Here is a 27,350-nt window from a genome sequence, read left to right as displayed (position 1 = left end):
AAGGCAGCATAGCTTGGTTACAGCTTAGGGTGGAAGAATCAGAAGATGAGGAAGGAAGAGTGTATCTTTACAGTTAGCTGTTCGGACTGCTACATGTACAGCCATACTTAATGTGTCTTCCTTCTACTAGCACTGAAGCTTCACAACAAGTGATCTGATTCCCAGGGGGATCTTGATGTCAGTTCTTGTTATACAAGTTCTGCCCTAGCATTCTGAAGGTATATGGAGTGTAGGCCTTGTGCTGTATGTCTGCAGAGAGTAAATTTCACTTCCACAGCATTGTGTGTGTTTCCTTTTTTCTGTCAGATCAGATGGTTGTGTATTAAAACAAGGGTGAAGATTGCTAGTTATTTAATTTTTGTTTTGTAGAATGCTTACTATGCTGCCTATGAGGAAGGAAAACCGTGGTACTCAGGAACCATCCCGGATCCTGAGATGGTCAAGGTAACACAGGCAGAGAAGACTCTGAGTGACGTAAGTGGGCTGATGTTTGGAATAGCTCTATTTTCGTGGTCTATCATATTCTGAAGATTTACCAGTGCACCAAAGCCAACCTTTGGTAAGATGTTACTAAAGGGGAGACTGACATGTTTACTTCTGTCAATAACAGTATTTAACCACGTAAGTGATTAAAGTCACATAACAGTGCTATTGCCCATCCTGGAAATCATAAATTAATATATTTATGGAATTGAGAAGCACTTAAACTAATGACCAATGATATCTGAGGTGACCTGATCTAGCAGGCAGTGCTGTTTCCCTCAGTAGAGCAGAACTCGTGATGGAAAACATGTCTTATTTTCCGTAGAGTAGACGTTTCATTGACTGTATTTCCATGACTGATTAAATCACTTCTGAATTATGACTGATTGTCTATGCCCAGTCAACATAGCCAATTAACAGCGGATAACTGATATGAATGGGGGATGTTTTCTGTTGTATGTAGGAAATATTTCTACCTAACAAACTTATAAGGTATAAGTTCTTTAATTTGTTTACTTTTAAATAAAGTGATACATACTTTTAGGAAGCGGGCATTAAAAGAAGAATCACATTAAACTACAGTGGGTTCTTCTGTAACAACAAACAAAAAAATATTCATTTTCTAGTTTCAATATACAGAAGAATATGAGCCACGGAGAGGCAAAGGCAGCTTTCCCGCTATGATCACTCCAGGTTATCAGGTTGCTAAGAGAGCCACCCAGCTAAGCAGTAATGTAAGTTGCAGTTTTTTTAATTGTATGTTAGACTTCTGAATTTGGAGAATCCTGGGTTTAGGCCATTCACTTTAGACAGTAAGTTCTATGATGAATATTTGTTGTACTGTTAATTCTGCGAAGTGAGAAAACTTTAACATGATGCAGGAAATGGGGTTAACAAACTACTTGGCTTGGGAGGACAATCATATAGGATAAATGACAATATAGATATTTCCTGAAAGGTGTAGCACCTTTTGCTGTAATTTATCCCAACTTGAAAAAGATTGTGAATCACTCTAAAATTTTTATTTAATTCATTACCTTTATTTTCACTTTATGGCTTTATTAATCTATTTACATCTGACATATTTTGCCTTCTTTATTATTTGAAGTTAAATACCTGTAATACTGAGTTTAACTCATATACAAGCTACTTTAAATATATACAGAGAAAATTGCTTATTTATAAAAATAACAATTCAACTGAAAAAGATAAAGTAAAAATAAATCCTGTAGAAATTATTTTAAAGTATTGCATTGTTTTCTGCAAACACTGTCTGCATTGGTATTGTAGTATGAACTTAGTTGGGCTGTTAATGACTATTATGATATTTTAATCAAATGTATGGCTCACATAAATCTAGTACAATTAGAAAATGTGATTGTCTGGGTCCATTTCTATCTGCTTCTGGCATTCACTTTAAGATAATTGGGCCTTAAATATACTGATAGCTTGACTGTACAGTGGGAAGTGTCATGACTGCTGTTGCTCATTTTCTCTTGAAGCCTTCTGATAGAAAATGCATATTTGCTGTTTATTGTTTGTAATGTGTATTTCATATTTTCTTCCTCAGGTAGAATATAAGAGGGGACATGAAGAGAGAATTTCGAAGTTCACCTCTGTTGTAGACACTCCAGATATACTTCACGCAAAGGTTGGAGGACAGCTTTCAAGTGGGGTAAGTGAAACAAAATAGGTTGACCTGGTTTTGACTCCACAATTGGCTCTTAGGACATTTATAAATCACTTAAAAATATGAACATAGAGAAAAGTAAAAAAAAAAAAAATATTTTAAAGGCAGATTCATTTTACCATTTAGTATTTAATACTTCCAGTTATAAAGAACATATTCAGTTCCAGGCCATTTTAGGGACTAGCTGGCTGTCAGAACTGAAGGCAGGGAACTAGTCTGTTCTATACCCAGCAACTGAGTGCCATGCAATATAAAGAAGGAAGCTGCCTGACTAATATAAACAGAGCAGGCATCTTGCAGACAACTTTAGTATTTTTTTTAAGTGACTGTGATCCATCCTGTACTCTGAATAAGACACAGAGGTCCTGCAGAAGATATGCGGTCATGCAGATGAAGGCTACACTATAAAGATTCGGACTTCATGGTTCATCTTCCTTTTGGGAGATGACAGCCATCGAACACCTGACTTTGCAACTTTAAGAATTGATTATGTGTGCAATCAAGATACATTTGATCTAATTGCTCCTGAACTGTCTTGGATTTTTACAGCTGAAATACACAGAAGACTTTGAAGAACAGAAAGGGAAAGGCAGCTTTCCTGCTATGATCACTCCAGCTTATCAAATAGCCAAGAGAGCGAATGAATTAGCCAGTGATGTAAGTGTCCAAAGCAAAGTCTCTTTTTGGGAAGGAAAGAATAAATTGTCACACAAATTTTGGATTAAAATGTTTAGTATTGTGGAGTTATGCTAGCAGTGCACTTCATACACAGATTTTTGAAGTGATTGTCTTTTGCAGGGACAAAGTTGAGTTTTATGCACAAAGAGAAAATTAGGCATTTCATTTGTGAATTGACGCTCTGGATTTACCCAGCCTCCTGTTGCATACAACCGAGAAGGAAGAGAATATGGAGTCAGCCAGAGGTCTTTGATTTTATTCTGCCCAAATCAGTATGAGTTAGAGGGGCTGAAGTGCAGGCTCTAATTTACACAGCCACAATATTTCTGGGTGACCTTGTATCAGGGGAGGGCTGTGTTTGCAGAGCTCTGCTTTGCCGTGGCTTTCCATGCTCCCAGTGGGTCCTTACAGTTCAAATTCTTCTGTTCCTTCTTATGTGCTGTTGCAGGATGAGGCTTTTATGAACACAAGAAACTAGCTTCTTGAATAGCAATTACATATATAAAGTATATACACACATACACACACACAAACACATGCATACATTTGACATAGCTATATATTTATAAAACATAGCCTTCTATTCTGCTTATTTTACTCTCCTTACTGTTGGGTGTTTTTTTTAAACTCCATGGTGTACTGATCTTTATTGGCTTTCTTTTCCTCTCCAAACACAACAAAACCACAACACAGCTGTATTCTTTAAAAAGCATTGTAAAAAGACATCAGTATTGCTTCAAACTGTACAGTTAATTGTGTTTTGTCATTGGAGGCTGAAAGGAAGACTGTTGGAGAGGATAACATATTGTGCTAACTCAATGGAAGTGAATGTAAAACATTATTAAGAGTCATTGAGGAAAAGAAGAGATCTGTAATTTTGAAGGCAAAAGAAACTGACTCTAAAACATTTAAATGTTTTTGTTTGCCTTTGATCTGTGGAAAACCCTTCATTTGTGTCAGCAAACATACATGGTGATTAAAGGGCAGCATCAGGTTACAGGCATTATTTTGACTTCAGCAAAGGTAGTGCAAATCTTGTTCTAAACTTGAAGGTTCATTGCCTAAAATTCCCTTGATCATTGGGGAGATCAGCATCTTTCAAAAACAAGCCCATTTATTAATGGCGTTCAGATGACCCTGGGGTAAAAAAAGTGCTCTGTGGTAACCATGGATTTACATTACAATCAGTTCTATTTTTTTAACCTGCTGGAGCATCAGGCATTAGCCACTGACAAGCAGGTGGTACTGAACACACTGAACTAATGGTCTGGGTTGAAATGGCAAGTCCCATGTTCCTACTGCATTATTAAAAAGCATACCAATATTTTTGTTTTTATATCTTCAAGTGGCTTATTTGACTTCTGTACGTTGGTGGCAATGGGAATTTTGACAATCCTTTATTGTCAACATGTGCATGTCATTGATTATTACTTATTATGCAGCATCTGTGTACCAGACTATAATCATCCAGATGATTCTTTTCCTTTTTGTTTTTTTCCTGTTAGGTAAAGTATCATCTAAGATATGAAAAAGAGATCAAGGGAAAAGCCAGCCATACAGCTGGAACAGATGTTACTTCTGCAAGAGAAAATGTAGATCAATATGGCCAGGTATGCAACATCCGAGAGATACCCATGCTGATGTTGATCATTACTATGGCTGATTGCTCAAGACTTTAGAAACTGCAGTGAGACCTATTTTTACTTTGCTTTCCTGTACGAGAAAGCAAGGTCTCAAAGGAAAAGATGGTGTGCACAGCACCATGCTCTGAATGTGTAATATATTTGACATTGGCACTTACAAGATGAGACTACAAGGTGCATGCACTGTCACTGTGTGATCATTATGGTAGGGTCTTTCCAAAAGGTAAGCCTTGTCTTGGCAAATTTCATCTGTGTACATGTATGTGCTATGCGTTTCTATTGTGGTGTTTTTACGTATTATGCTGAAATGTGTTTACTTGTGGAAACTTTCCCATTCCATGAGAAAGAAAATGTAAATTCAGTTAGGAGAAAAAGTGAAAGAGCTGTGAAATGGTAGAAAGTTAGTAGATAGATAAGCGTCTTTTTTCTGCCAGTATTTTTAGAAATCTTAGAAGCTTTGCAGCTCTAAATATGTGCAAGTGGCACTAAAGATCATACACGATCTCTTAAATTTCAGCTCTTGTACAAAAGTGGTATTGTAAGCTTGACAAATGGTAGTTCTGCATTTGTGGAACCAAATAGGCTTTAGCTCTGTTTTGGTCTGTGGCATTTTTTTTGCTTTTATTTAATTTTTAAGGGAATGCAATTATTTTTGTGGTCTCCCAAAATGCTTCCAAATTTCTATTCCAATTAAGTTAGAGTAAGAATACCGCTAAATAGAACTGAATACAGCTAAAGGGAATTTGAAAGGAATTGAATAGTGGGTTTGTATAAACAGAACTGTATGGTTAGTCTTAGGTTTTTCATCATAGCTCCTCCTAAGACCCATATACTTTGAAGGAATGAAGGAACAGGGAATATATTGTTATAGGACATTTGGGAGTTTTATGTTTCTTCATTCTGTCCAAATGTATGCCTTGTAATGAGTGAAAAGCAAACCATCCTTCAAGAATATGAGTTTAGAATAAGTAGCATTGAAGCCTTCAATTAGTTTCTGTCTTTTGAACTACTACAAGTTTTAGTAAGAATAAACAAATAAAATGAATTCGAAAAAGTGCTAATTGCATTTTCAACCATTGGAATGCTGCTATCTTTAGAAATAATTTAATTTTTTTTTCTTTGAAAGTATCTTTGAAACTTCAGTCACAGACTTCAAATTTAATTTGAGTTTTAATCTTCATAGATTGGATTCTGATATTTTTATTCAAATAAAATAGAGCCACTGAAATTAATGGATCTTTCTGAGTGAAGTATGACTTAACATGGGTAAAGGGATTAGATTTCTAACTGTCGAGATCATGAGGGTACATCACACAGATATATACATAACATAAGACGATGTAAGGAATCTGACTGTAAAATTCCTGTGTGCTGAACACCTGTTTTGTTCATGTTTAAAAATCTTAGAACTGGCTAATGTTAATTATCTGGAACTTTGAAAATACTGTTTTGTAATATAAGCAATATTAGAAATTATGTAAAAATATATTTGAGAAAGAAGAAAAAGAAAATGGCAAATTAGTTTGAAGAATTCAGACTCATAAATAGCATTTTAAGAAACTCAGCTGATTAGTCAGGGATATTTTTTGTTTTCTGTGCCTGTTTATAGAATAATTTAGATGCAATAACTATAATTACATTATATTGTTCACAAACTTATGATATGACCTATTATTATGTGACATTGGTGGTGCACAAAATGACCTACAACAAATTGTTTTGCATGGAGAAGTCACAAGACAGATACCCCAAATATTTACAGTCCTTTCTGTCTGTGCTTTCCATGACATTCTTGACATGCCACACATTCTTTTTTCACTTAAACTGGCTCTTTACTACAATGGATTTACAAAATATTACAGAGAAGACACATTACCCTATATCTTTACCTTTTTGTGTACTTGCTATATTCTCCTCAGATCTTGCCATAGAAAGCTTTGGGATGGTCATTATGTAATACCATTTTTAAAAAAAGCTCCATTATTTTGTCACTAAATTATCAAAAGGCTTTTCAAATTGTCAAACATTTACACAGAAACCTTTCTATAGATAGATTTAAGAGTATTAATTCCACAACAATTGTTTTCTTATATCAAGCAAATGGAATTTTGTGATTTTGTTCCCTCAGGTATTTACTACTTTAATATCTAGATATTTCTGCTTCATTAATGAATCCCTCTTCAAAATATATCACTGCACTAGAGAAATACTATTTTTTGTCAGTTATGGTATAAGAAATGGCCACAGAGAGATCAAGAGACTTCTGTCATGTCACAGAGGAAGGCTAACCCTACATTAAACTTGGAAATTGGAAAGTTTAAGCAAATCTCCTGGCTGCCTACACCATTAGATATTTTTATAGTTTTCCAGGGAAACACATATGGACAAAGAGAGGGACTAGCAGATATAATCTCTGTAAGAACTGAGGTGAGATTAGAAGGTTGTATATCATTGTATACTAGAATGCTATCTTGACTACAGCTAATTGCTACCTAAATTTCTCTTGCAATGCAACACAAATGATTTTACAGGCACAGTTAATTTAATGGGTGATTTTATTCTTACAGTTGGTAATTTTATTCTCTTTTTCATAAAACAAAATAAAATTAAGCAATGAACTTTCTTACTAACAAGGAATATGGGGTTTTGTGAAATCACCCATGGCCCCACCTGCTCACGTATGATGAGTAAACACTCTGAATTTTCTTCAGGATTATATGGATGAGTATGAAGAACGCAGAGGGAAAGGAAGCTTTCCTGCTATGATCACTCCAGCTTATCAAAATGCCAAGAAAGCAAATGAACTGGCAAGTGATGTAAGTATGAAACCTGAATCAATACAGTTCATAAACAATTAAAACCAGCAGTTTGTCAGAGCAGTGCCTGGGAGGAGAATGCTAAAATTACACTTGAGCAGTAAACAACAACGACATTTCACTGCATTGCTGGGAACTGGATGGCTCAGGGGATTAATAATATCCATTAATAGAAGGGGACACATCTCCAACTTGCATGAGGGAGGAGATGGATGTAGCAACTAATGGGGTTCCCTACTGTTAGGTTAACCCTCCTGGCAAATCTGCACCTGTATTATTAATGAAACCTTCAACTGCCTTAATCATCCTGTGGACTACTGTGGTATTCCCAGTAGTGAATAAATGGAGGATGAATGAGCTGAACTGGTTTTGATATTTTGATGTATCATGCCTCTAGCGCAAAGCAAGTCATATGGAGGAAAGGAAACCATAGAGTACGACACTGTCACTTCACAAGACTGAGCTTATTTCTAGGCTGGGGATTTTGTTTTGGGTAGTAAGCTAAAAAATCTGCAAAGAAAGTGGTGATGTGTGATTCTTGCATGCAGCCCGTTGATAAAAGAGCCTCAGTCCTGTTTGAGGAGACCGTTTCTAGTAGTGACAAAAAATGGGTCAGGCTGTAGGTCATTACCATGTGGCTGCTGTGAAGGTTTCCTGTGACTGACAACCTTCGTAGTGTGGACACCTGTCCCTCATGGGGCTATATGAGCTGATGGGCTTAGTCTCTTTTCTGGGGAGCTAACAAATGGTTGAGTCTTTCAGCTTGTACTAGCCTGGACTAGACACTAGCAGTAAACTAGAGTGAAAGGATCAGTCATATTCTGTTACCTGAGCTTATGACTGAGAGAATATAAAAAACCTGAAACCTTCTGTGACCAGTCTCTATTTGGATAACAAACTCAGTGATGCCCTGTTTAAACATGAAATATTGAACCTTCCCAGATGAAGACGGCAGTTTCATAGGTTTTAAGAATGCTAATGGTCAGTAGTTTACTTATTAATTTGTAATACCTGGAGCGAGGAGAAGAGTTGGTTCAAGGCAGTAACATTTACGTGCGAGCACTTACCAAGCTGCTACATGTCTTTAAAGCCTGAGAAACTGCATGCAGAATTAGAAAATAAAAACCCCAAACACTTTGTGCTGCAACACATTTAAAATAATTTGTTATTTTGTACATTATGAATCTGATTTTTGAAGCAGTAACGTAAGACGAAGAACATAAGCATCTCCTTGTATGCAAGAACTATAGAAATGTATTCCCAACAGGGTTTTTCCTGGACAAAGTTTGGAAAAACGCCAATATAAGTATTATCTCTGTTCACCCATCTGAGCCCAATTTAAGTCAACAACCTCATGTCTAAATTAAATTAACAGTTCTTTTATTTCTATCTTGATTTGGTAGAGAAATAGAATTCCCTTAAAAACATTGTAAGTGCAAAAAGATACAGCTTTTTTGAAAAGCTGGTTTCTACAAAAGGAAAAGTTCACAGAGCACTTGATAACTACCTGTAATTCTCTGACTAGAAATCTAAAATTAAAGTACTGAGAATTAACTTCAGTAATAGAAGAGCACACAAGCTTCAACCAGTCACCAGCCAAGAATCTGCTAGTTATCTGTTCAAGCTATGAACAACAACCAGTGCTGTTCAATCTATGTAAAAAATGGATTTAAGAAAAAGCTGTCTAGTGAAGTAGCTTGACTGGGATTGTTAGGGCTGTGATTTTATATATGGTTTATTTCAGGAACTAATAACTTGCATTGTTTCAACTTAGCAAGTTCTATTTGCTTATCAAAGCAAGAACAGGAAAAATCCCAACTCATGAAGTCAGTCTAAATAACAATGGTGGAAAGGTAGACATCTATTTTATAATTTTCCCTACTTCTTTTCAGATAAAATACAAGAAAGATCTTTCCAAGATGAAAGGTGCAGCTCACTTTCACTCCCTAACGGCTGAAGACAACTTAGTCCTTAAACAAGCCCAAAGTGTTAACAAGCTTGTCAGTGAGGTAAGGGGTTGAATCGATCTGTTAACAACTTTGAGAGGAGAGCAGTGCATGCAAACATTTGTGTCTGGTGGGTAAGGACTACAGATATAAAAAGCTGTTGTTCTTATTGCCCCATATGTAACAAAAATACCTGTGTGTAGCACAGTAACTGGAGAGAAAGGTGCAAGAACAGATCTTCAGGTGCTGTTATCTGGCACTGCCAATGATCTGCATGAAAGTATGGGAAATTAACCCCAGAAGATTAATTCTAATTCTGGCCACATGAAGAACAGAGATCTAAAAAAACACCCTGAATTGTGCTCTTAATGTGCTGCAAAGGTATAATCATAAATGCTTTAGAATGACTTTGTGTGTGTACCTTAGAGTGTTTCAAAAATGGGTTTACTGATAATTAAGAAATAACACCAACAGAGACAAAATTTGTACCATTCTGTTAATTCAGGTTTCTGTTTTCTTCCGTCATGTGAAAGACTGTGAGTTACTGATAATGCATTCTTCTTCTGCTTGGCAAGGAAAGATTGCTGGGGAATTCTCAGTAGATTCTGAATTATTGATTTATTTATAGTGTCATATCAGCTATAAAGCTATTAATAAATGTGAGTTTCTAGAGCTTCCCCATGGCAGTTTAAAAACTTATACTCTTGAGATGTCAAAGTATAAAACCTTCAATAATGAAAAACCCCTGGAAGTAGGACTGGAAGGGGCCTCCTGGGCCATTGATTCCTGACTCCTGCTGTTTCGGCACAGTATCATGTAATCCTCTTCTTCTAATTTCTAGCCTACATGTATTCCTGTCCACTTTATTAATATTGTGTTTTGTGCCAACATTGTCCTTTAGTTTAAAAGTTTTTCTCCCTGCATGATTACCTTTCTGAGATGTTTACAAATGGATATAATTTTCTTCTCTCTGCCTTTGTTTTCCTAGACTAACCAAGCCAAATTCTTCTCATCTCTCACAGTCTTTCACTGCAGCTGTTACAGGCTGAGTACATGTTCCTTAAACAGGAATGACTGTAAGAGTACATAAGTTCTTGATGAGGTCTTGCTGGAACCTGGTATAAAGCACATGCACTTCCTAGTGCCTGCTCAAAAGTCTTTTGCTCCTGCGTTGGACTGCATTTGCACTTTTCATGGCGGTGTTACTTTAGCATGTTGCCATCTTTCTGTGGTCAGCCTACATATAAACAGTTTTCTCTTTCTTAGCCTTTCCAGGTGATGGCTGAAATTTTTATGACTACTCCCTATGTATATTAACCTCTACATTGCTGAATTTAGTCCCATTTCTATTACCCCTTTAAATATCACCCTCAACATTCCTACTTCAGAGCAAAGGTACTTAATGAGAATATTAAACCAGTTCTGTATTTAAACTTCCTCTGAGGAATTCTGCTGATAAACTTCCCTGTGTTCAATCCTTCCTGTTGAAAAATACCCATTGCTTTCTCTGCTTTCATTTGCTCCACACTCACCTTAAAATTCTTGCATAGATCCTTGTTTTTGTTAATAATTTTCCTCATGGCACTGTCTCATACACTTTGCTGAGGTCCCAATGGATGAAGTTCATTGCATTTCTTTTGTCTATAAAACGAGAAGTGAGTATATGAAAATCACCTTCTTATTAATTTTCATCATATGCCATCTGATGACATTCATGTATCAAAATCTATGAATAGTGGGTCTGGCTAATAAAAAGTGTGTGAAGGAACTTGATACGCTTTTACCATATCTTTCCCTTGTGCATTTTTGTCACTAAGGTGGAGTATAAGAAGGATCTCGAAAACAACAAAGGCTACAGCATGAACTACTGTGATACTCCACAATTCAAGAATGTGAGCAAGATCTCAAAATTCACCAGTGATGTAAGTTTTCAGTACCTTGGGTGTGGCCTGCTTAACCCAGTAACTGCTGGAATCACAAGTCACCTCTGTGTGTGTTTCAGATAAGCCTGAGCTGGGAATTTGATTATAACTGATTTTAACCCATGCCTGTACAGCACCTATCCTAGTCTGTCCTGATGGATAACTGAGGCTCATTTTATATAGGATTATGGAAAGAACTATTATGATATATGGAAGAGAGGTTGTTTACAATGGACTGCTAATCTAGACAAGTAGCTGTCAATTGTTAGCATTATCTATCATAATTATTACTTATTTAATTGTGTAAGTCCATTTCCTGACTGGAAATGTAGGCAGAAGATACTTTACCACAGTTCATGCGAGAGGAACATGTTTGCTGTGGGAAAGTAATATTAATAATTACATGGCTTGTATCTCATGATACTGAAGTATAATGTTGCTTTATAATGCTTGCTACCATTCTCTGAAATCCAGGAGGAATAAATATTTTGCCATACAGATGAGATGGTAGAGTGATTAATTTATCTTGTTGTCAAATTCCCTATTCTGGGCTTGGTAAAAGCTGCCCCAAAATGGTCCAGTTTTGGTACATGATAATCTGTTCATTTGTTGATGTACAAATAATGCTTCCCTGCAACTTTGTTCTAATATTTATTTCTGATGAAATAATATGCAGCAATGGAAGGCGGAAGTATCTCCTTTATGTGGCACCCAGGTGATCTGAAGAATATGTAAACGACATCTTGTAAAATAGGAAACTCACAGAGGGTTTTAGTTTTTATTTTTTAAAGTACAAAGGTTGTTCTGAACTTGTGAGTTTCTGTAGTGGTGCAACACTAGTAGACCACAGCTGTAGTAATTTGTCCCACTGCTGTAATATATGGAAACTCATAGGAAAACTAAATATATTTTCTCAGAGTATTTTTGCTTTTTTTGTACAGCTAAAATACAAAGAAACCTACCAGAACCAGATGAAAGGTCATTATGTAGGTATCGGCATGGACAAGCGAATGCTACATGCCATGAAAGTTGGCAGTTTGGCAAGCAATGTAAGTCTTTTTAAATCACACTTATATGGTTGTTGCTTTCCTGTCTTTAAGTTTTTCCAGAATTAAGTTGATAGAAAACTTTAGATCATATTGTACTGGCGATCTGAAGGATAGATATGTTGAGAAGAGGGGAAATTCTGGAAACCCTTTTGTACTGATTTATAGCTCACTGTGTGGAAGAAGTTAAAATAATCAAATTCAGTGATCTGGCAACATACTGAGCTCTTTCAGTTTTGTGTGACATCAGTAGGATGCTGAAGGTTGCTTGCCACGACCCTCAGGGTCAGACCTTTGCTGAAAAAACAGCCTTTAATGAAGATTTCTGGATTCCAATTTAATTTACTGGGTTAGTCAAGAAGCTATTTCGTTACATACCATTCCTTCAAGTACATTATTTACAAATCTGTAAGAAGCTTGAGAACTAAGCAGAAAGATAAAAGAGATGTGTCATAGGTGGAAGTTAACTTAATGCTCCCACTGTTGGCATTGGATTAATTGAGGAGCTGAAAAAGAATCAATTAGTGGCTAAACTATGCAAATAATTTCATTTTCTTTGTCACTCATGACATTGAACTTACTTTGTTTCCTGCATTTAATATTAATATTATTGTTTCTCCTTTCCTCTTGACTGATAATTATTCAAACAAATGACAGCTTAAAAAAAAAAAGATTTTTTTTTTTTTTTTGTTCTCCCTGTGTTTCAGATAGCCTATAAATCTGATTACAAACATGACGGTGTTGACTACAATTACCCAGCTACTCTCACTCCTTCATATCAGACAACAAGGAAGTTGGTCCCTTTGAAAGATGTAAATAATTTTATGGTTTTTTTTTCTCCTATGACTTGCATGGCTTATCATCTCTCTGTAACAGAGATTGTGATAGATTGCATGTGTGAAATGATGATTTAATCATGGGAGCAAACAGCTAGTGATAACAAAGTTAAAGGAAAAAAGTGCAGGGAGTCAAGAGGGCTCAGAGGAATAGAAAGTGCTGCCACCTCCTGTCATTGGCTTCAGTTCAGCACAGATTGTACAGTGGTGTGAAATGAGTGAGTTCTGCCCTATCCCTGGTCTGTGTTGCAAAACGCCTCACCATCCTGGGCAGCTTCAACAGCAGCATCAAGCTCTGAAAGGACAGGGAGACTTAAGTAGGCTTCTCATCATTTGTGCATTCCCTGAAGATAGGTGTTCCCCTTTGAAGGGGAACTAATTGGTCACATAACCTTTCTTATGCCTGTGGTCCATGCGAGAGGTGCCCTCTGTGCTTGGGGTTGAGTTACTGATGGAACAATGTGAAGAAATCTGTGTACTGCTGTAGCTATATGTGCTCTACAGATAAATGCAGGACATCAGACTGCAGAGGATACCATACTTTCACCTCTCACAAGCATTAAAGGCTGAGTTGATCTCATCTGCCTTGATCTGCCTTGATCAACTCATCTGAGTTGATCTCATTGGGAACTTAACCTGTGCCTTCGTTAGGAGCACAGCATTATTTACAAAATCAAAAGGAAGAGAGCAGCACCTCTGCAGGGCATTTCTGACTATGTAAGGCGTGTATAAACTGTTGTTCCATTGAAATTGCAAGAAACCAGGGGCAAGATGCCTTAGAGAGGCCATTAACATTATATGAGATTTATCTGGGCTTAAATACCTCTTCCAAGAAAAAGATGGTAGCATGAAGAGGTAGAAATGAGAACCCTGAAGTTTTTGAGGAAGTACTTGATATACTTCAACTGTAGGATGCACTATTGCCTCTTCAGCAGTAATTTCAGCTTTGTCTTTGAAAAAGATTAGAAAAGTAAAGTTAGTGTGTGAGAGAGCTTCGAGTGCGTGTAAGAACTCTTAAAGAGTTTAAAGTCAGCATGAATTCGTGTCCAAAGTGTACAAATTAGTTCCACCCACTCTAAACATTTCAGCACTATCTGGGGCTCTACATTTCATAGTCAGCATCTGGGTTTGGAGCACGTAAATCAATTGGCCACAGAGACTCAGTTGCACTAGTCATGATCATCATCTAGTAGTTTGAAACAGTCCCAGGACTCATCTGCTCACTGATAACCGACATGCTTACTTTGAACTCTAAGAATATAACTCTCTCACACACTAAGTAATCACAAGTAGCAATAAATACACAGTTTCAGTTAAAAAAGAAATGATCCCCTTCTGTGGAATTAAAATTCTTTCTGTCTCTGTAAAGAAACAAATGAACTGCTTTAAGTACCTTGATCACTTGGACCTGTGAGAGAATTCAGGCTTTTTTTCCTCGTTTTTGTCCTTATGGCAGAAAGAACAAGTTTACATGAGGGTACCCGAGATAAGAAGGTTTGCATTAAAATAGTGGCAGTAAGTCAAAGTCTCTAGAAATATATTCCACTTTACTGGAAAAAAGTTTTCTTAAGAAACTAGTTTTAAGTGATGTGATTTGCGATGTTTGCAAAGTGGTGATTAACTACAGTGAATATTAATTAAGGCCTACAGAGAATAATAATTGTGTCCGGCAGTGTAGCACTGAGTCCTTTGGCAGCAACAGGTTTGAAAGAAAGCTTCTCTATGATTTTTTTATCTTGCATAATTTTGGGACTTAATATATTTATATTATAGCTTATTATTGCTGCTACCATGTTAATGTGTTAGGAATTTAGTAGGCTCCAATCCTATCAATGGCTGACATTAAAATGACTTTTTTTGTACCATAAATATGTATTTTTCTTCTCTCATCATCCACACAAAACTCTTTTGGGAAATTCTGTGATTATTATATTAAAAGTCAGTAAAGACAAAGTGTAAGAGAGTTCATTTACTCTGCACAGCATTACACTGGACAGACCTCTTAATAGGCAGTTACAATGTTCCATTATAAAGATAGTCTGACAAAGATAAAAGTAGTCTAAGTGATGGTTAAGAATATCAGTTTTATAGGAATGCTTTGGGGGACCAGCTGAAACTGCATCTTTTTAAGGATTTGTGGTTTTGAGGTGGAGGGGTTATAAATGAAGTTCATTTTCAAAGTGGAATAAAAACTGTGACCTCAAACTAGGAAATTTTCAGAGCATTAACTCAGATCTCATCCAACAGATCCTGGCATTTTTCCTCACCTCAGTTTATTATGGTTTAAGTAATGATTTATCCAGAGCATTTGCTAATGAAACTTTGTCTACTTAATCTCTCTTTTTCCAGTCTGAACATTTCTTCCTTTATTAAATCTTTTATTTTATCTTAAATTAGGTAAACTACAGGCAAAGTATAGACAAGCTGAAGTACAGCTCTGTTGCCAGCACTCCACAAATTGCTCAAGCCAAAATAAATGCGCAGCAGCTCAGTGATGTAAGTTCTGTCACCATTAGCCACCATTGTTTATTAGAATTATGAGATAATTTTTTTTCATAGCATTTGTAGCACTTAAGTGTTTTTATTCTTGATAGTTCATCAGCAGATTTACAACCAAAACAAGAATACTAATGGAGTGAAATCACTTCCAAAAATGTGCCAAGCAGACTAGTAGATCTAATATCTTCCTCCATTTTTAAGATTTGTATTAGTGTGCTTTGTTAGGGATTTAACTTCTGTGTATTTATTAATGCATGCTTTTTAATAATATATTTTCTACTTATAGATAAACAGTAGCTATTCTGTTTATAGAATAATTATTCTACTTCCTAGTACCTAGATAAAAGTTATAATTGCTTTATTGCCCTCATATTTATGTCAGCCATACCTATAAGTGTATGTATAACATATGGCACTAATAGCCTGAAATTCAACAGCAGTCAATCAGTGTAATGGTCATAATTTTAGTGAGTTAAAAATAACTGAGTTTGTTGTTGACTTTTTTGAATATATGGCAGTTGAACTACCGAGCCCAGTACGAGAAGACAAAAACAAATTACACTCTACCTCAGGACGTACCTCAGTTAGTCAAGGCAAAAGCCAATGCTGAGTTATACAGTGAGGTAAGCCAAGCGATGTGGAAATATTGGTATTCATGATGCTGTTAATAGACAGAAATAAATGTAAAGATGATGATGCTGTCTCTGGAAGCAGTTGATGTTTATCATTGGTCTTTACTAAACAGAATGAAATACGCTAACGAGAATAGGTAGGGATACAATCTTAAGTACAGTGAAACTGATAGGCTTTTTTTTCAAGACCTTTTCAGATGATTTGAATTTGTTTAGTAAATCAGTGTTCACTTCAGAAAATTAACTGCTTCTGAGATGGTAGTTTTATGGAGAACCAACATTTGCACAGTTCTAATAACTCAAAGCCCACTGAAGTCAATGGAAAGAAACACAGTGACTTCAGTGAATTTGGATTCAGCCCACTGTTGCTGCCATTCGTAATTCATGACAATATGTAGTGATTTACTTAGACACCTGGGTGTTAAAGTCAAGCACTTGCAGGAAAAGTTTAACCTCTATTTAATTTTTAAAGTATTTTTCAGGCCTCCATTGTTGTAGATAGTTTTGGAGGGAAAAAAGCCCAACAAGACAAATAAAGGCAAAACCAGAAAAAAACTCCAGACTTATTACCGGTGTGACTGTTATTTTTGAACCAGTTTCATAATCTTTCGTGGTTGTGAGTTGGCATTACTGCAAGTTTTTCCTGGGATATTCATACCATGTTCTTCCGCAAAGTTTTATTTGAGTTGCATTGGTGGAGTGTTGTGGAGCAGCACTCTTTGTGGCTATAATGTGTTGGGATGCATGCTCATTGTTAGATACCCGGAAAATATAACCATACAAAAAGATAAATCCAGAGATCAGGGCTTCCTGGATACTTCGTTAGGTGCATGCATAGTATGCATGAAGCATACTTGATCCTGCTCTAATAGAATTTCAAGTAGAACCTTGAAAAAGAGCTTAAACAACTAGTACTTTAACTTCCATTAACTTTCAGAAGTTAAGCATGTGATGCTCATACATTTCATCTACATTTGTATATGGTGTACCTCATGAATGTGTTTCTGAAGCAAATCGGATTATAAGGGTTTCTTCACTGAGCTTTGCTTCACATTGTGGGGTGGTCTCAGCGCACATGAGCTGGATTCCTTTTGAATGAAGCCAAACCGAAAGATGCTCTCCAGGAGCTCACATAAAGAACTGCAGCTACAAATAGGCATTCAGTGCATATGACCTGACTAGCTCTAGTTTGGGGGTGGGGGGAAAGAAAAATCCTGAAATGAGTAGTGTGATGTCTGATTCTGAGCACCAGCTGTTCTGTCTATAGATCAGTTCCTATTGATCTACACTATTTGCGTATGTAGACATAACCACAGGCACTTTTGAAGAACCTTCCCTCCTTCATGCCTGTTTGAAATTGAGAGCTATTGGTGCATGTTCTGGGATTTAAAGTGCCTGTAAACTCCAAGAATAAGATTCTTGACTCAATCCTGGCCAATTAATTAGCTCAAAATGATAATGAACTCTGACTTAAGAAGGTTCCAATTTGTGGACTGAGCATATTTATACTTCTGGTTTGCTCTTAGTAATTTTCATGTTCATTTGAAGATCTTGTGTGTTTATGGGTTAGCAACATGTTGCTGTCTTTCCTTTCTCAGATTAAGTACAAAGAAGGCTGGGAGAAGAGTAAGGGCCGGGGCTTTGAGATGAAACTTGATTCTCTGCCTTTACTTGCTGCCAAAGCTTCAAGGGATCTTGCCAGTGATGTATGTTATATTTAATTAATTACCTCGCAATTATTCTTTACATAAGTTGCTATAGCACAGGGATATAAAGCTTAGCTCACTTCATCTAGATTTTTAAGTCCTGCATTGGGCTGTCCATCTTTCTCAATGGCTGATGAACAGTTGCAAACTTTCTCAGACTCTGCTATGAAATTTCACTCTCTGAAAATTATTTTTTTAAATACAAGTGTACAGAAGGAAACAAAATTTGCAAAATAATCCCTTAGTAAAATTCAGTGTTTTGAATTGTTTATAGCCTCAAAAATACTGCTATCATCCACTGCAAAAGGAATGCATATTTCTTTAGTCGGCTTCTTTAACATAAACACATGTATATAAAAAAATTTCTAAACAAACTCCTAAGCAGCTTATCTCATGATTCTTAACCTGTGGAGAGGCAGAAAAAGAAGAAACTTTTCCTGCAGCTGGAAAGTATTCAGCAATGATGGTGATTCTGAAATCCCACCTCATTAAGAAAATAAAATCTTGAATTCCTTGTTTGGTTTTTACATGATTGTTTTCTTATCTTTTGCTTTAAGAATCAGATAATTTAGCTAATCAGAAGACTTTAAATTTATAAGCATATCCACCTCAGAGGAGTGAGCCTTAAAGAATTAGGTTAATGACAACATAAATGAGATCAACCTTGCACCTCTGAGAAAATCTGGGAAATCTGAAGTGACAAAGTGAGAATCAGACTAAGCCCTTGTAAATTTTAACCATCCAAATGCCAGCGGAGAACATATTGCTTATGTATTGGGTAATTGGAAATGTTCTTTGACTTAATCTATTTTTTTTTCACAGATTAAATATAAAGAAGAGTATGAAAAAACAAAAGGAAAAGCAATTGGAACCAAAGATTCAAGACTTTTGCACTCTCTGCAGGTGGCCAAGATGAGTAGTGAGGTAAATTATTTATTTCTCTTACTCAAAGGTGTTTTTCATAATTATGAATCTTTCAGCAACGATATGCAATCTACCACTGTTACTGCTTTCACTATAAGAAATTCTTGGAAGCATTTAACAAAAATTTGTTTCCTTCCTCCATCTCTTAATCTGCAATGATTGCACAGTATTTTTGTTCCCATAGGGACTTTTAGGTTGATGGTGTCCTTATTTTGGGGCAGGAAAATAAAATCCTATTAAAACCCCAGTATAAACACTTCTACATAAAACTTTCAAACAGATAAAGGTATGTTTAAAAGTAAGATGTACTGTAATAGAGAAGATGTCTCCAGAGTCGATAAAATTCATCCTGCCATCTGTTTTGTGGATCTCTCATAGGACCTGATTGCTACATGTGTTTTTTGCCTAAGCTGCATAAGGACCTAAACAAGAGTGGAGATTTAAGATGGCTTTGGCTTTGCAATACACTAGTACAGACAACTTATTTTAATTCCTTCTATTTCTAGATTGCCTACAAAAAAGATTTTGAGGAGAGTAAGAGCCATTTCCATCTGCCTATGGATATGATAAACCTGAGACATGCTAAGAAGGCCCAGGCACTTGCTAGTGACTTAGATTATAGAAAGAGACTGCATGAATACACAGTGGTTCCGGAAGATATGAAGACCAAATGGGCAAAGAAGGCCTATGGTCTCCAGAGTGATGTAAGACGATGTATACTCAGCTTAACTGTTACAAGCAGTATGAGTATTTATAACCTTTTTCAGTTTGACATTAATTCTCATTTCATATGGACGCTGTTTGATTTGCACTATGCATTTTTAAAATGTCTTTGCAACGTCTTTGAAATAGGAAAGGGTGCACAAGTTCACATGCAAACGTTGTACCTGTGTTCCCCATATCAATAAATGTCATTTTCCTCTACAGCTTCAATATAGAGCAGATCTGATGTGGATGAAAGGAGCTGGCTGTATCACAGAAGGAAGTCTTAATATACAACAAGCCAAAAAGGCAGGAGATTTGGTCAGTGAGGTAAGCAAAGTGCTCAGGCTTCTGTCTGTTGTTTATTCAAAGGTTTATTGTGTGGAATAGGTAAGGAATTCCTAATATGGAAAATCTGAGAAATGGACGAACTGATGGACATCATTTAGTTATTCTACAGTTTACGAGATCCTGGGTTAGAGGTTAAAAATATGTTTTCCCATTATATGATTATTGTGTCAAGTTTGTGAGGCAGAAGTCCCCATAATTGTGCTTTCACCTCTTTTCATTCACCTGCCCATTTTGCAGAGCGGCATTGAAAGGAATTAGAATTTCCTGTGGTACATGCTACATGAAGTGCATAGAGTTTTAAGGAACAGTGTTGAAAAATTAAATATTTGTTAACCATGTTTGGAAATTTCCTTGCTTTTTGGGAAATAAGGGCTGTGGCTTTACTGGCAGCTTCAGCTTGTGCTGCTTTTTATTTCTTTCACTTGATTAATTCATGGGTTTGCACTGCCATTAACCTTATGGAAGGACACGTGTTCAGCTGCTTGGCTATGGTTGAGTTGTCTCACTAGTGCTAGGAAAACTAGAGGACAGATAGAAGAATAAATTAGGGGAAGTTTGACAAGAAGGATAAAATCCCACTTAGTGCTGGAGGAAGGAATAGAAGCCAGTTAGTTACTGGAGATCACACTCTCTGACACCTTGGGTCTCTGACATCCTCTCCTTACTCCTGCAAGGGGAAAAAATACATCTTAGAAACAAAAGAAGAGCAGCTACTCTCAGATCTGGTGTCTTGCTAGGGATAGACTGACATCTGCTGCTGTGGTGTGCTGTAGTAATAATCACTTCCACAAATATTTAATCCATAATGATCTGCCTTTTCATTCCAGTGCTGTGTAAGTCCAAGAGATGGCTGACAGTCACTTAAACTGGAGACTGGTGGATATTATTTTAGAGATCTCTATTGCCATACAGAGCCTGGCATTTTGTCATTTCTTTGCAGAATGTCACTACATTGTGTTCCATGCAATGTGACAAAACATACTGGTTTTAATCTGCCTTCCTCCCTTCCAGGTTCCTAAAATAAAGCCATGAGCACCTCTTTGAAGTGTTGCATGCTTTTTTAACTTGTATTTTGTGTTCCCCTAGCAGAGACACAGTGTAAACTGATCTGTTCACCCATCAGTTCAAACAGAAGGATTTCCCTCCTGAAATGCCAGACAATGAAACAATGCATTTACACCCTTCCTAGGTGGAATACCCCACTTCATTCATGGTTGAATTGTTAGAATAAGAATTCAACTAAAGTATACAGGAGGTGTTTGCTTGGTCTCCCCTGTCATACTGTGGTCTTGAAACAGGGTGCTGCATTTCCTTGTAGTGTCTCAAAGATAGAAAGAGATGCTTAGCTTGCTCTCAAATGAGTGATGCAAAAGGCTGAGGCAGAGACATTGATTCAAAACAGGCCTGATCCAAAGCCCAGTGAAGTCAGTGGAAGTTTTCCATTCACTTTGGTGTGTTTCAGATGTAAAACAAAAAGTAAGATGCGATAAAAGTAAGGGCATTCTTATTTACCAAACTAGAAACTTTAGTCTCTATGCAAATTTGCCCATTCAAATAGATTTTATGTAAGTACTGGTACCAGAGGATGAATGAAGTACGATGTTTTCTCCTACATCCAAGACTTGAGCCTTGTGAGGCCTCTCATAGCTATTGCTCCCAGGAAGGCTTGACTGCAATGTCTACACTGAGCTCTGCTTTGTAAAGAACTGGGAGATGGTGGGGAAGGTTTTGAATTTAAGTTACTTTCAGGACCCTGAAATTGCCTGTTCTAGTTTAATCGATAGTTGAGAAATATCTTAATAATTTAGAAATATCTCAGTAACATATGTTCAGTGATTTGAACAACACGTGCATATGCTTGAGAAAGCTCATGTAAGAAAATGAGATAGTAATATTGACTGTCTAGTTTATGAGGTCTCTTGGGTCCTGACTTAATTCATAGCTGGTTTGTGAAGGACACTCGTTGGTTGGTGTGCAACCTAGATCTTGTAAGATATGTAGCTAGTACATCTGACACAAAAGAGTATCCATGCTTGCAGTGTCAGCAACAATGCATTTGGCATACTCTTGCACTACCCTCCTTGCCTTGAAAATACTAGCACTGGGTAGTATTTGGAAGCTTATTTTGTTGATACCCGTGCTAAAACTGTCTTGGGAATTACAGGAGACTTTTGGCTCTATCAGTCATGTATTTTTGAAAGCACTACATTTTGGGGGGGAAGGTAAATATTGTAGAAACTTTTGTGTAACCTGCTTTAATTTGATGTAGAAAAAGTACAGACAGAAGGCTGATGCTCTGAAGTTCACCAGTGTGGCTGACAGTTCTCAGATCAAGCATGCCAAGAAAAGCCAGGAACTGCAAAGTGATGTGAGTCCTTGACTGAATTTGTCTGTTTGCAAGTAGCTTACTCATAATGTGATGACTCCTTAGATATGTACACTGGGGAGTGGGGTGGGTGGTGGAAGAGAACCCAGTCATGAAACCTTTCAATGTATGAAATTTCTTGAGATTTATTTCTAAGGGTTTTTATTTGTTTATTTGATGAATTCTCTGATTGAATTCTCTGTACTAGAACAACAACAACAAAAATCAAACCCCAATGGGAATGGAAATAGGCAAGTGAGGCTTCTTATAAATGAAGTCAAAGGCTGGGTGGTTGGGGGGATGCCTCTACAAGACAGTCTTGGTGACAATCTTGTGGGTGGTGCAGGCTGGATTCAAGTATGGCTGAAATGCGTTCATGAGAGGATACCTGAGTATTCCTGAGACATTAATGTCATCTGCATGAAAATTGGTTATCCATGAGGTAGTAAAAGTGGAGGAAGGAAGCTGGAGGGAAAACACAGTATTTCCCAGCTGATCCTCAGGCAGTGCTTCAAAGCTAGTTAGGCGTTAGCACAGGGACTGATATACATCCATCCCAGGTTCTGTGTTTCTCTCCACTGAGGGCCCTGTCATACTACTTAAAGCTATATCAGCCTTGTTAGGTCACATGTTCTTCACCTATTGCCATTGAAGTACTTTACCTTTACTTACTTTACTAAAAGACTTTACTTTTTGATTCTATGATTTGGTAAAATGCTAAATTGGCATATTTTCCTAAACTGGGTGCCTTCAGAATGCTCCCTATTCTTTGTTGGGGCTGGGCGACCCTGTCAGATAGAATAGACTAGAATAGACTATTTCAGTTGGAAGGGACCTACAATTGTCATCTAGTCCCACTGCCTGACCTCTTCAGGGCTGAGATGGTACTTCAGAACTCCTTGGCAGGACTTAGCTGACAGCAACTCACTTTTAAGTTTTCAAAAGAAGGGGAACCTGTTGTTAAAATTGCTGAGCAACTAATTTTGGAACAGTAGTGACTTGCCAAGCTTTTTTTAAAATTACTTTTAATATGTTGTGCCTTGAAATGAAGATACTGCCAGCTTCTCAGCTGTTATGTGAATGAAGAATTTATTGCTTCTTGATTGATCTTTTTTTAGGCAGTTACCATGTTTTCTTTTTTTGCTCCTCTGCATCAGTAAAAACCTGGCACTTACTTGTATGAGTGTTGTGTGTCTCAAAGATGACACCAAATTGAATCAGAGGAGAATGCTTGTCTCCTGAGTCCTCTTACTTATCTCCTGTGTACTGGACAATGCTGCCTTTCTATATGTGTGTTGCAGTCAGAATAGTAACCATGAATTTAGAGCTTTATAGTAGGGATATTTTTTTTCTTTTTCTGTGAGATGTAAGAAAGGTAACACTTTGTGAAATGGGACATCTTTTCGTAGATTTTCAACAGCTCCTCCAACAGTTTTATGGGCTTCTGAAACAGAGCAGTTCAATTCTCTGTTGATGTTACCCTGGGATATCCAATGGAGATGTTTGCTACTTGGATTATAAGAGGTCCTTGATATTTTCCTTTAAAGTTGGAATGTTAGTCCTCACTGGAATATTATGTCAGCAATTACATTTAGGTCACAAATTTTCTCTGCAGATTCAATTACTTAGTGTTCTTCATTTCATGCCTAAAATTCACTATTTCTCTGTCCTATTAAAGACTTTCATTCCACCTAGAAAGTAGCTGCAATTCAATATTGGATGAAATGTATTCTTGCACACATTTTGTAGAGAGTATGAATTACTGTCAGCTTTATAGCCAGTTAAGTACCTAATTTTAGGAAAGAGGATTAAAGTATCCTGATATGTATGTTGTTTCATCACTTCCCTGAAATTTAACCATGAGTAATTTGGTCAACCTGACTCTGTGGGTCAGCTTTCAAATTCATATTTGACAAAAAAAGTCATGAGGCTAAAAACTTACTCACCAAATAAATTAACTGTAAAAAATCCTTGAATATTTGGGGTGTTTTAATCAGTAGTCCTTCAACATTTAACACAGCCTACTGCTTGTTAACCATGCTTTGCTTTCTGTGTACAGGTTGCCTACAGGTCAGGAAAAGAGCAGTTTCTTCATCAGTACACCATCAGCAAAGATGATCCTGTCTTCATACTGGCCAAAACAAATGCTGCCAATATCAGTGAGGTACTGTGTAAGACAGAGGTTTGGACTCCCTCACTCCTGTGAATAGTTACAGCTGCTGTTGAAATGTTTTTTCTGTAGGTGAAACTTAGGTTCTTTCTCTGAAAAGATCCAAATGTTTTAGATGTAAAAAATTTTATATCTAAATTTAATTCATTGCCCTTAATTAAATACTAGTCACATCTGCTGTTCTGAAGACTTGTCACTTTCAGAGTTTGAAGCTGTGTATTTTCCATGTGCTTCCAGATGAGTGGCACATAAGCAGTTTCACTGGAACCAATGAGATAATGGGGTTACAGTATCCACAATATCCACAGTTACAGTATGTAAATGAAGACACCATTATCTGATCCTTAGACATATGGTTGCTGGGCATGGAGTGTACGCTGGTCTGACGTTACCTGAGAGTTTTCACTGTGACTATAGAACAAATAGAATATACTGATAGTAATAAAGAGGCTGTGTTATTGTCATCTCTTTAGAAACTCTACAAGAGTAGCTGGGAGAAGCAGAAGGAAAAAGGATTTGTTCTTCGTCTGGATGCTTTGTCATTCTTGACAGCTAAGGCAAAGAGGGATCTGGCAAGTGATGTGAGTATGGACTCCATCAGCCTTCTTTATTCTTAGGACAGGTGACAGTCCGGGTTGCTACCAGAGTGTTGGGGATGTGTCACATATGTCTCAGTGCTCTGAGCCATCCTCATTCAATTTGTGCTAAGGAGCAAATGGAGAAGTTGTCTGGGTGACTGGCATTCTGTAATTAGTCAGAAGGTTTGCTCTGAGCAATTCAGAGTTTTTCTCCACATGCTGACTGTGTTTTCCCTATTCTCATTTTGACCAGAGGGTGAACTTTAGAACTCAAAATGAAGTGGAAATCTTCTGTGAAACATCATAACTTAGTACATCTATGCCTGGCCAGAAAATTCCTGAAAGAACCGTCTGACCTCAGTGCTTACAGAATGTTGTTTTTCCTATAGAGAACCAGAAAGAGAAGATTTCTTACAGATTTTTGTGAACAATTTTTGTGAACATATTATTATTGAGAAAGGGTTTATTCTTTATAAACACTAATTTCTAAGGCATTAATTTTCTCTTTTGCAAATGGACTTCTTACCTGCTTGTATTGAGGACCAACCATGTCACAATACTGATAGACCATTGCTTTACTACTAGCAGAGCTGTCAGTTTGGCAGCCTAGATCATTTACTCACGGTCTATTTTTTTCTTCACAGATTAAATATAAGGAAGGTTATGAGAAGATGAAGGGTAAGCTGATTGGAGTAAAGGCTGTGGAGGAAGATTCGCAGATGGCTCATTCCCTTCAAATGTCAAAGTTGCAGAGTGGTCTGGAGTACAAGAAGGCATTTGAGGACACAAAGAACCAGTTCCATGTCTCCATGGATATGGTTAACCTTGTCCATGCCAAAAAGGCTCAGAATTTGGCCACAGACAGAGGATACAAGACAGCTCTCCATCACTACACAGCCCTGCCTACTGACATGAAAGTAGCATGGGCCAAGTGGGCCTATGGATTGCAAAGCGATGTAAGTCCAGAGCTTAATATATTTCAATACCCTTTCACTCAACCCCTTCAGACACTTAGGGCTGAGTTTCTTCAGATGCTTATGCTTTTAATGTCATGACATATTTATGCAGCTAATTTTTCATCTATTAAACAGTTGATATTAAAACAGTAAATATTAACCACTTATTTGCTCAAGAGATATGTTTAAGATGTGCAGTGTTTGAGGAGAGTTATAATCCTGTTTATGAGCATGGCTTATTCAAAGCCTACTTCAAATGTTAATAAAACACTAGGATTCATATATGATGTTTGGGTTTTTTTACCTAATGTGCAGGGAGGTTAAATAATTTATGGTGATAAAATTGCATATGGAGACCACATGCTCAGCTGTAACCATCAGATTAACTGAACTGTCTGACACTGTAAATGGTTACTATCAGTTAGACTTTCCATTCTGAGGTTTCAAGTCACAACTTTTCAAGGAGACTTGCACAGGTCTTGTTGAGGTGTAGCTGCTGAAACCCTTCTGGCTTCTTTGAGAAACCCAGCTGTAGTGCTTGCATAAGCTTTTGGAATTCAGTAGACTGTTGGTAGGAAAGATTTGTGAGGAAAGTGAGAAGTATTCCTGTACTCTTCCTCCCTAAAGACACATGGACAAAACAAAACAAAATGCTTTCCCTCCAGTATAACAAAAGGATAGGGGTTGGGAAATGCTAAATATAATTTTCTTATCATTGCAAATCATTAATAATCTTTTAAACAGTGCACTATATACAATAAAACTGAAGTTTTTGCCATGTTAGAATAAAAATTACAGATGACAGCAAGGTGTAGACCATTTCTAAAAATTACCTTGCAAAGCATATTGCACAAGTGCTAGTGAGTCTTGATACTTCTATTTAATTCTGTAATTTTTTTTGCTTTCCTTGCAACTGTGCAATAGTGAATAAAACAAAAGCGGGCACTAATTTGACTTGGTTGTTGTTCCTGAGATGTCTGAATCCTTTAATGGCATTTTAAGTGTATGAACACCAACAATAGGACTTTTTTTTTTCTTTGTCAGAACCGATACAGAGCAGATTTGAACTGGATGAAAGGAGTTGGATGGATAGCCACTGGGTCATTAAATGTGGAGCAGGCTAAGAAGGCAGGAGAACTCATTAGTGAGGTGAGATTTCATGACAGCATGTAACAGAATTTGCTGCATAATGTGTGCAAAATGTCTGTATAAAATTAAAATAATTTCCACTCAAAGGGGAAAGAAAAAGGCATACCACATGAAAGCCCTCAAAACCAGGGATAGGACTGGTAATTAGAGGGAAACCAGATACCAAACACACACCAGTAGGAGTCCATATAGCCTTTGCAAAAACAAAGTAGGTGACAAATGATATTATGAATAATAATGGCAATCAAACAGTGCTCA

The 27,350-nt window shown here is 36.9% G+C and overlaps 1 protein-coding gene across 2 annotated transcripts in view; it reads left to right on the top strand.

Annotated features, from left to right (window-relative positions):
• The window catches only part of NRAP (nebulin related anchoring protein), a 59,242-nt gene that overhangs the window by 9,542 nt on the left and 22,350 nt on the right, over positions 1–27,350 (top strand). For both annotated transcript variants that reach the window (XM_049810421.1, XM_049810420.1), the window contains exons 5-25: positions 370–474; positions 1,110–1,217; positions 2,054–2,158; positions 2,723–2,830; positions 4,357–4,461; positions 7,206–7,310; positions 9,203–9,319; positions 11,074–11,178; positions 12,120–12,227; positions 12,932–13,036; positions 15,458–15,556; positions 16,078–16,182; positions 17,790–17,897; positions 18,720–18,821; positions 19,328–19,525; positions 19,749–19,853; positions 22,144–22,242; positions 24,299–24,403; positions 24,883–24,990; positions 25,632–25,943; positions 26,988–27,092. In XM_049810421.1, the coding sequence (XP_049666378.1) occupies positions 370–474; positions 1,110–1,217; positions 2,054–2,158; positions 2,723–2,830; positions 4,357–4,461; positions 7,206–7,310; positions 9,203–9,319; positions 11,074–11,178; positions 12,120–12,227; positions 12,932–13,036; positions 15,458–15,556; positions 16,078–16,182; positions 17,790–17,897; positions 18,720–18,821; positions 19,328–19,525; positions 19,749–19,853; positions 22,144–22,242; positions 24,299–24,403; positions 24,883–24,990; positions 25,632–25,943; positions 26,988–27,092 (2,517 nt within the window). The remainder of the gene's footprint in view (positions 1–369; positions 475–1,109; positions 1,218–2,053; positions 2,159–2,722; positions 2,831–4,356; positions 4,462–7,205; positions 7,311–9,202; positions 9,320–11,073; positions 11,179–12,119; positions 12,228–12,931; positions 13,037–15,457; positions 15,557–16,077; positions 16,183–17,789; positions 17,898–18,719; positions 18,822–19,327; positions 19,526–19,748; positions 19,854–22,143; positions 22,243–24,298; positions 24,404–24,882; positions 24,991–25,631; positions 25,944–26,987; positions 27,093–27,350) is intronic.

Source organism: Accipiter gentilis, chromosome 9 (assembly GCF_929443795.1).
Source record: "Accipiter gentilis chromosome 9, bAccGen1.1, whole genome shotgun sequence".
In the NCBI taxonomy this organism is placed as follows: domain Eukaryota; kingdom Metazoa; phylum Chordata; class Aves; order Accipitriformes; family Accipitridae; genus Astur; species Astur gentilis.
This window is presented reverse-complemented; position numbering and strand designations above follow the sequence as displayed.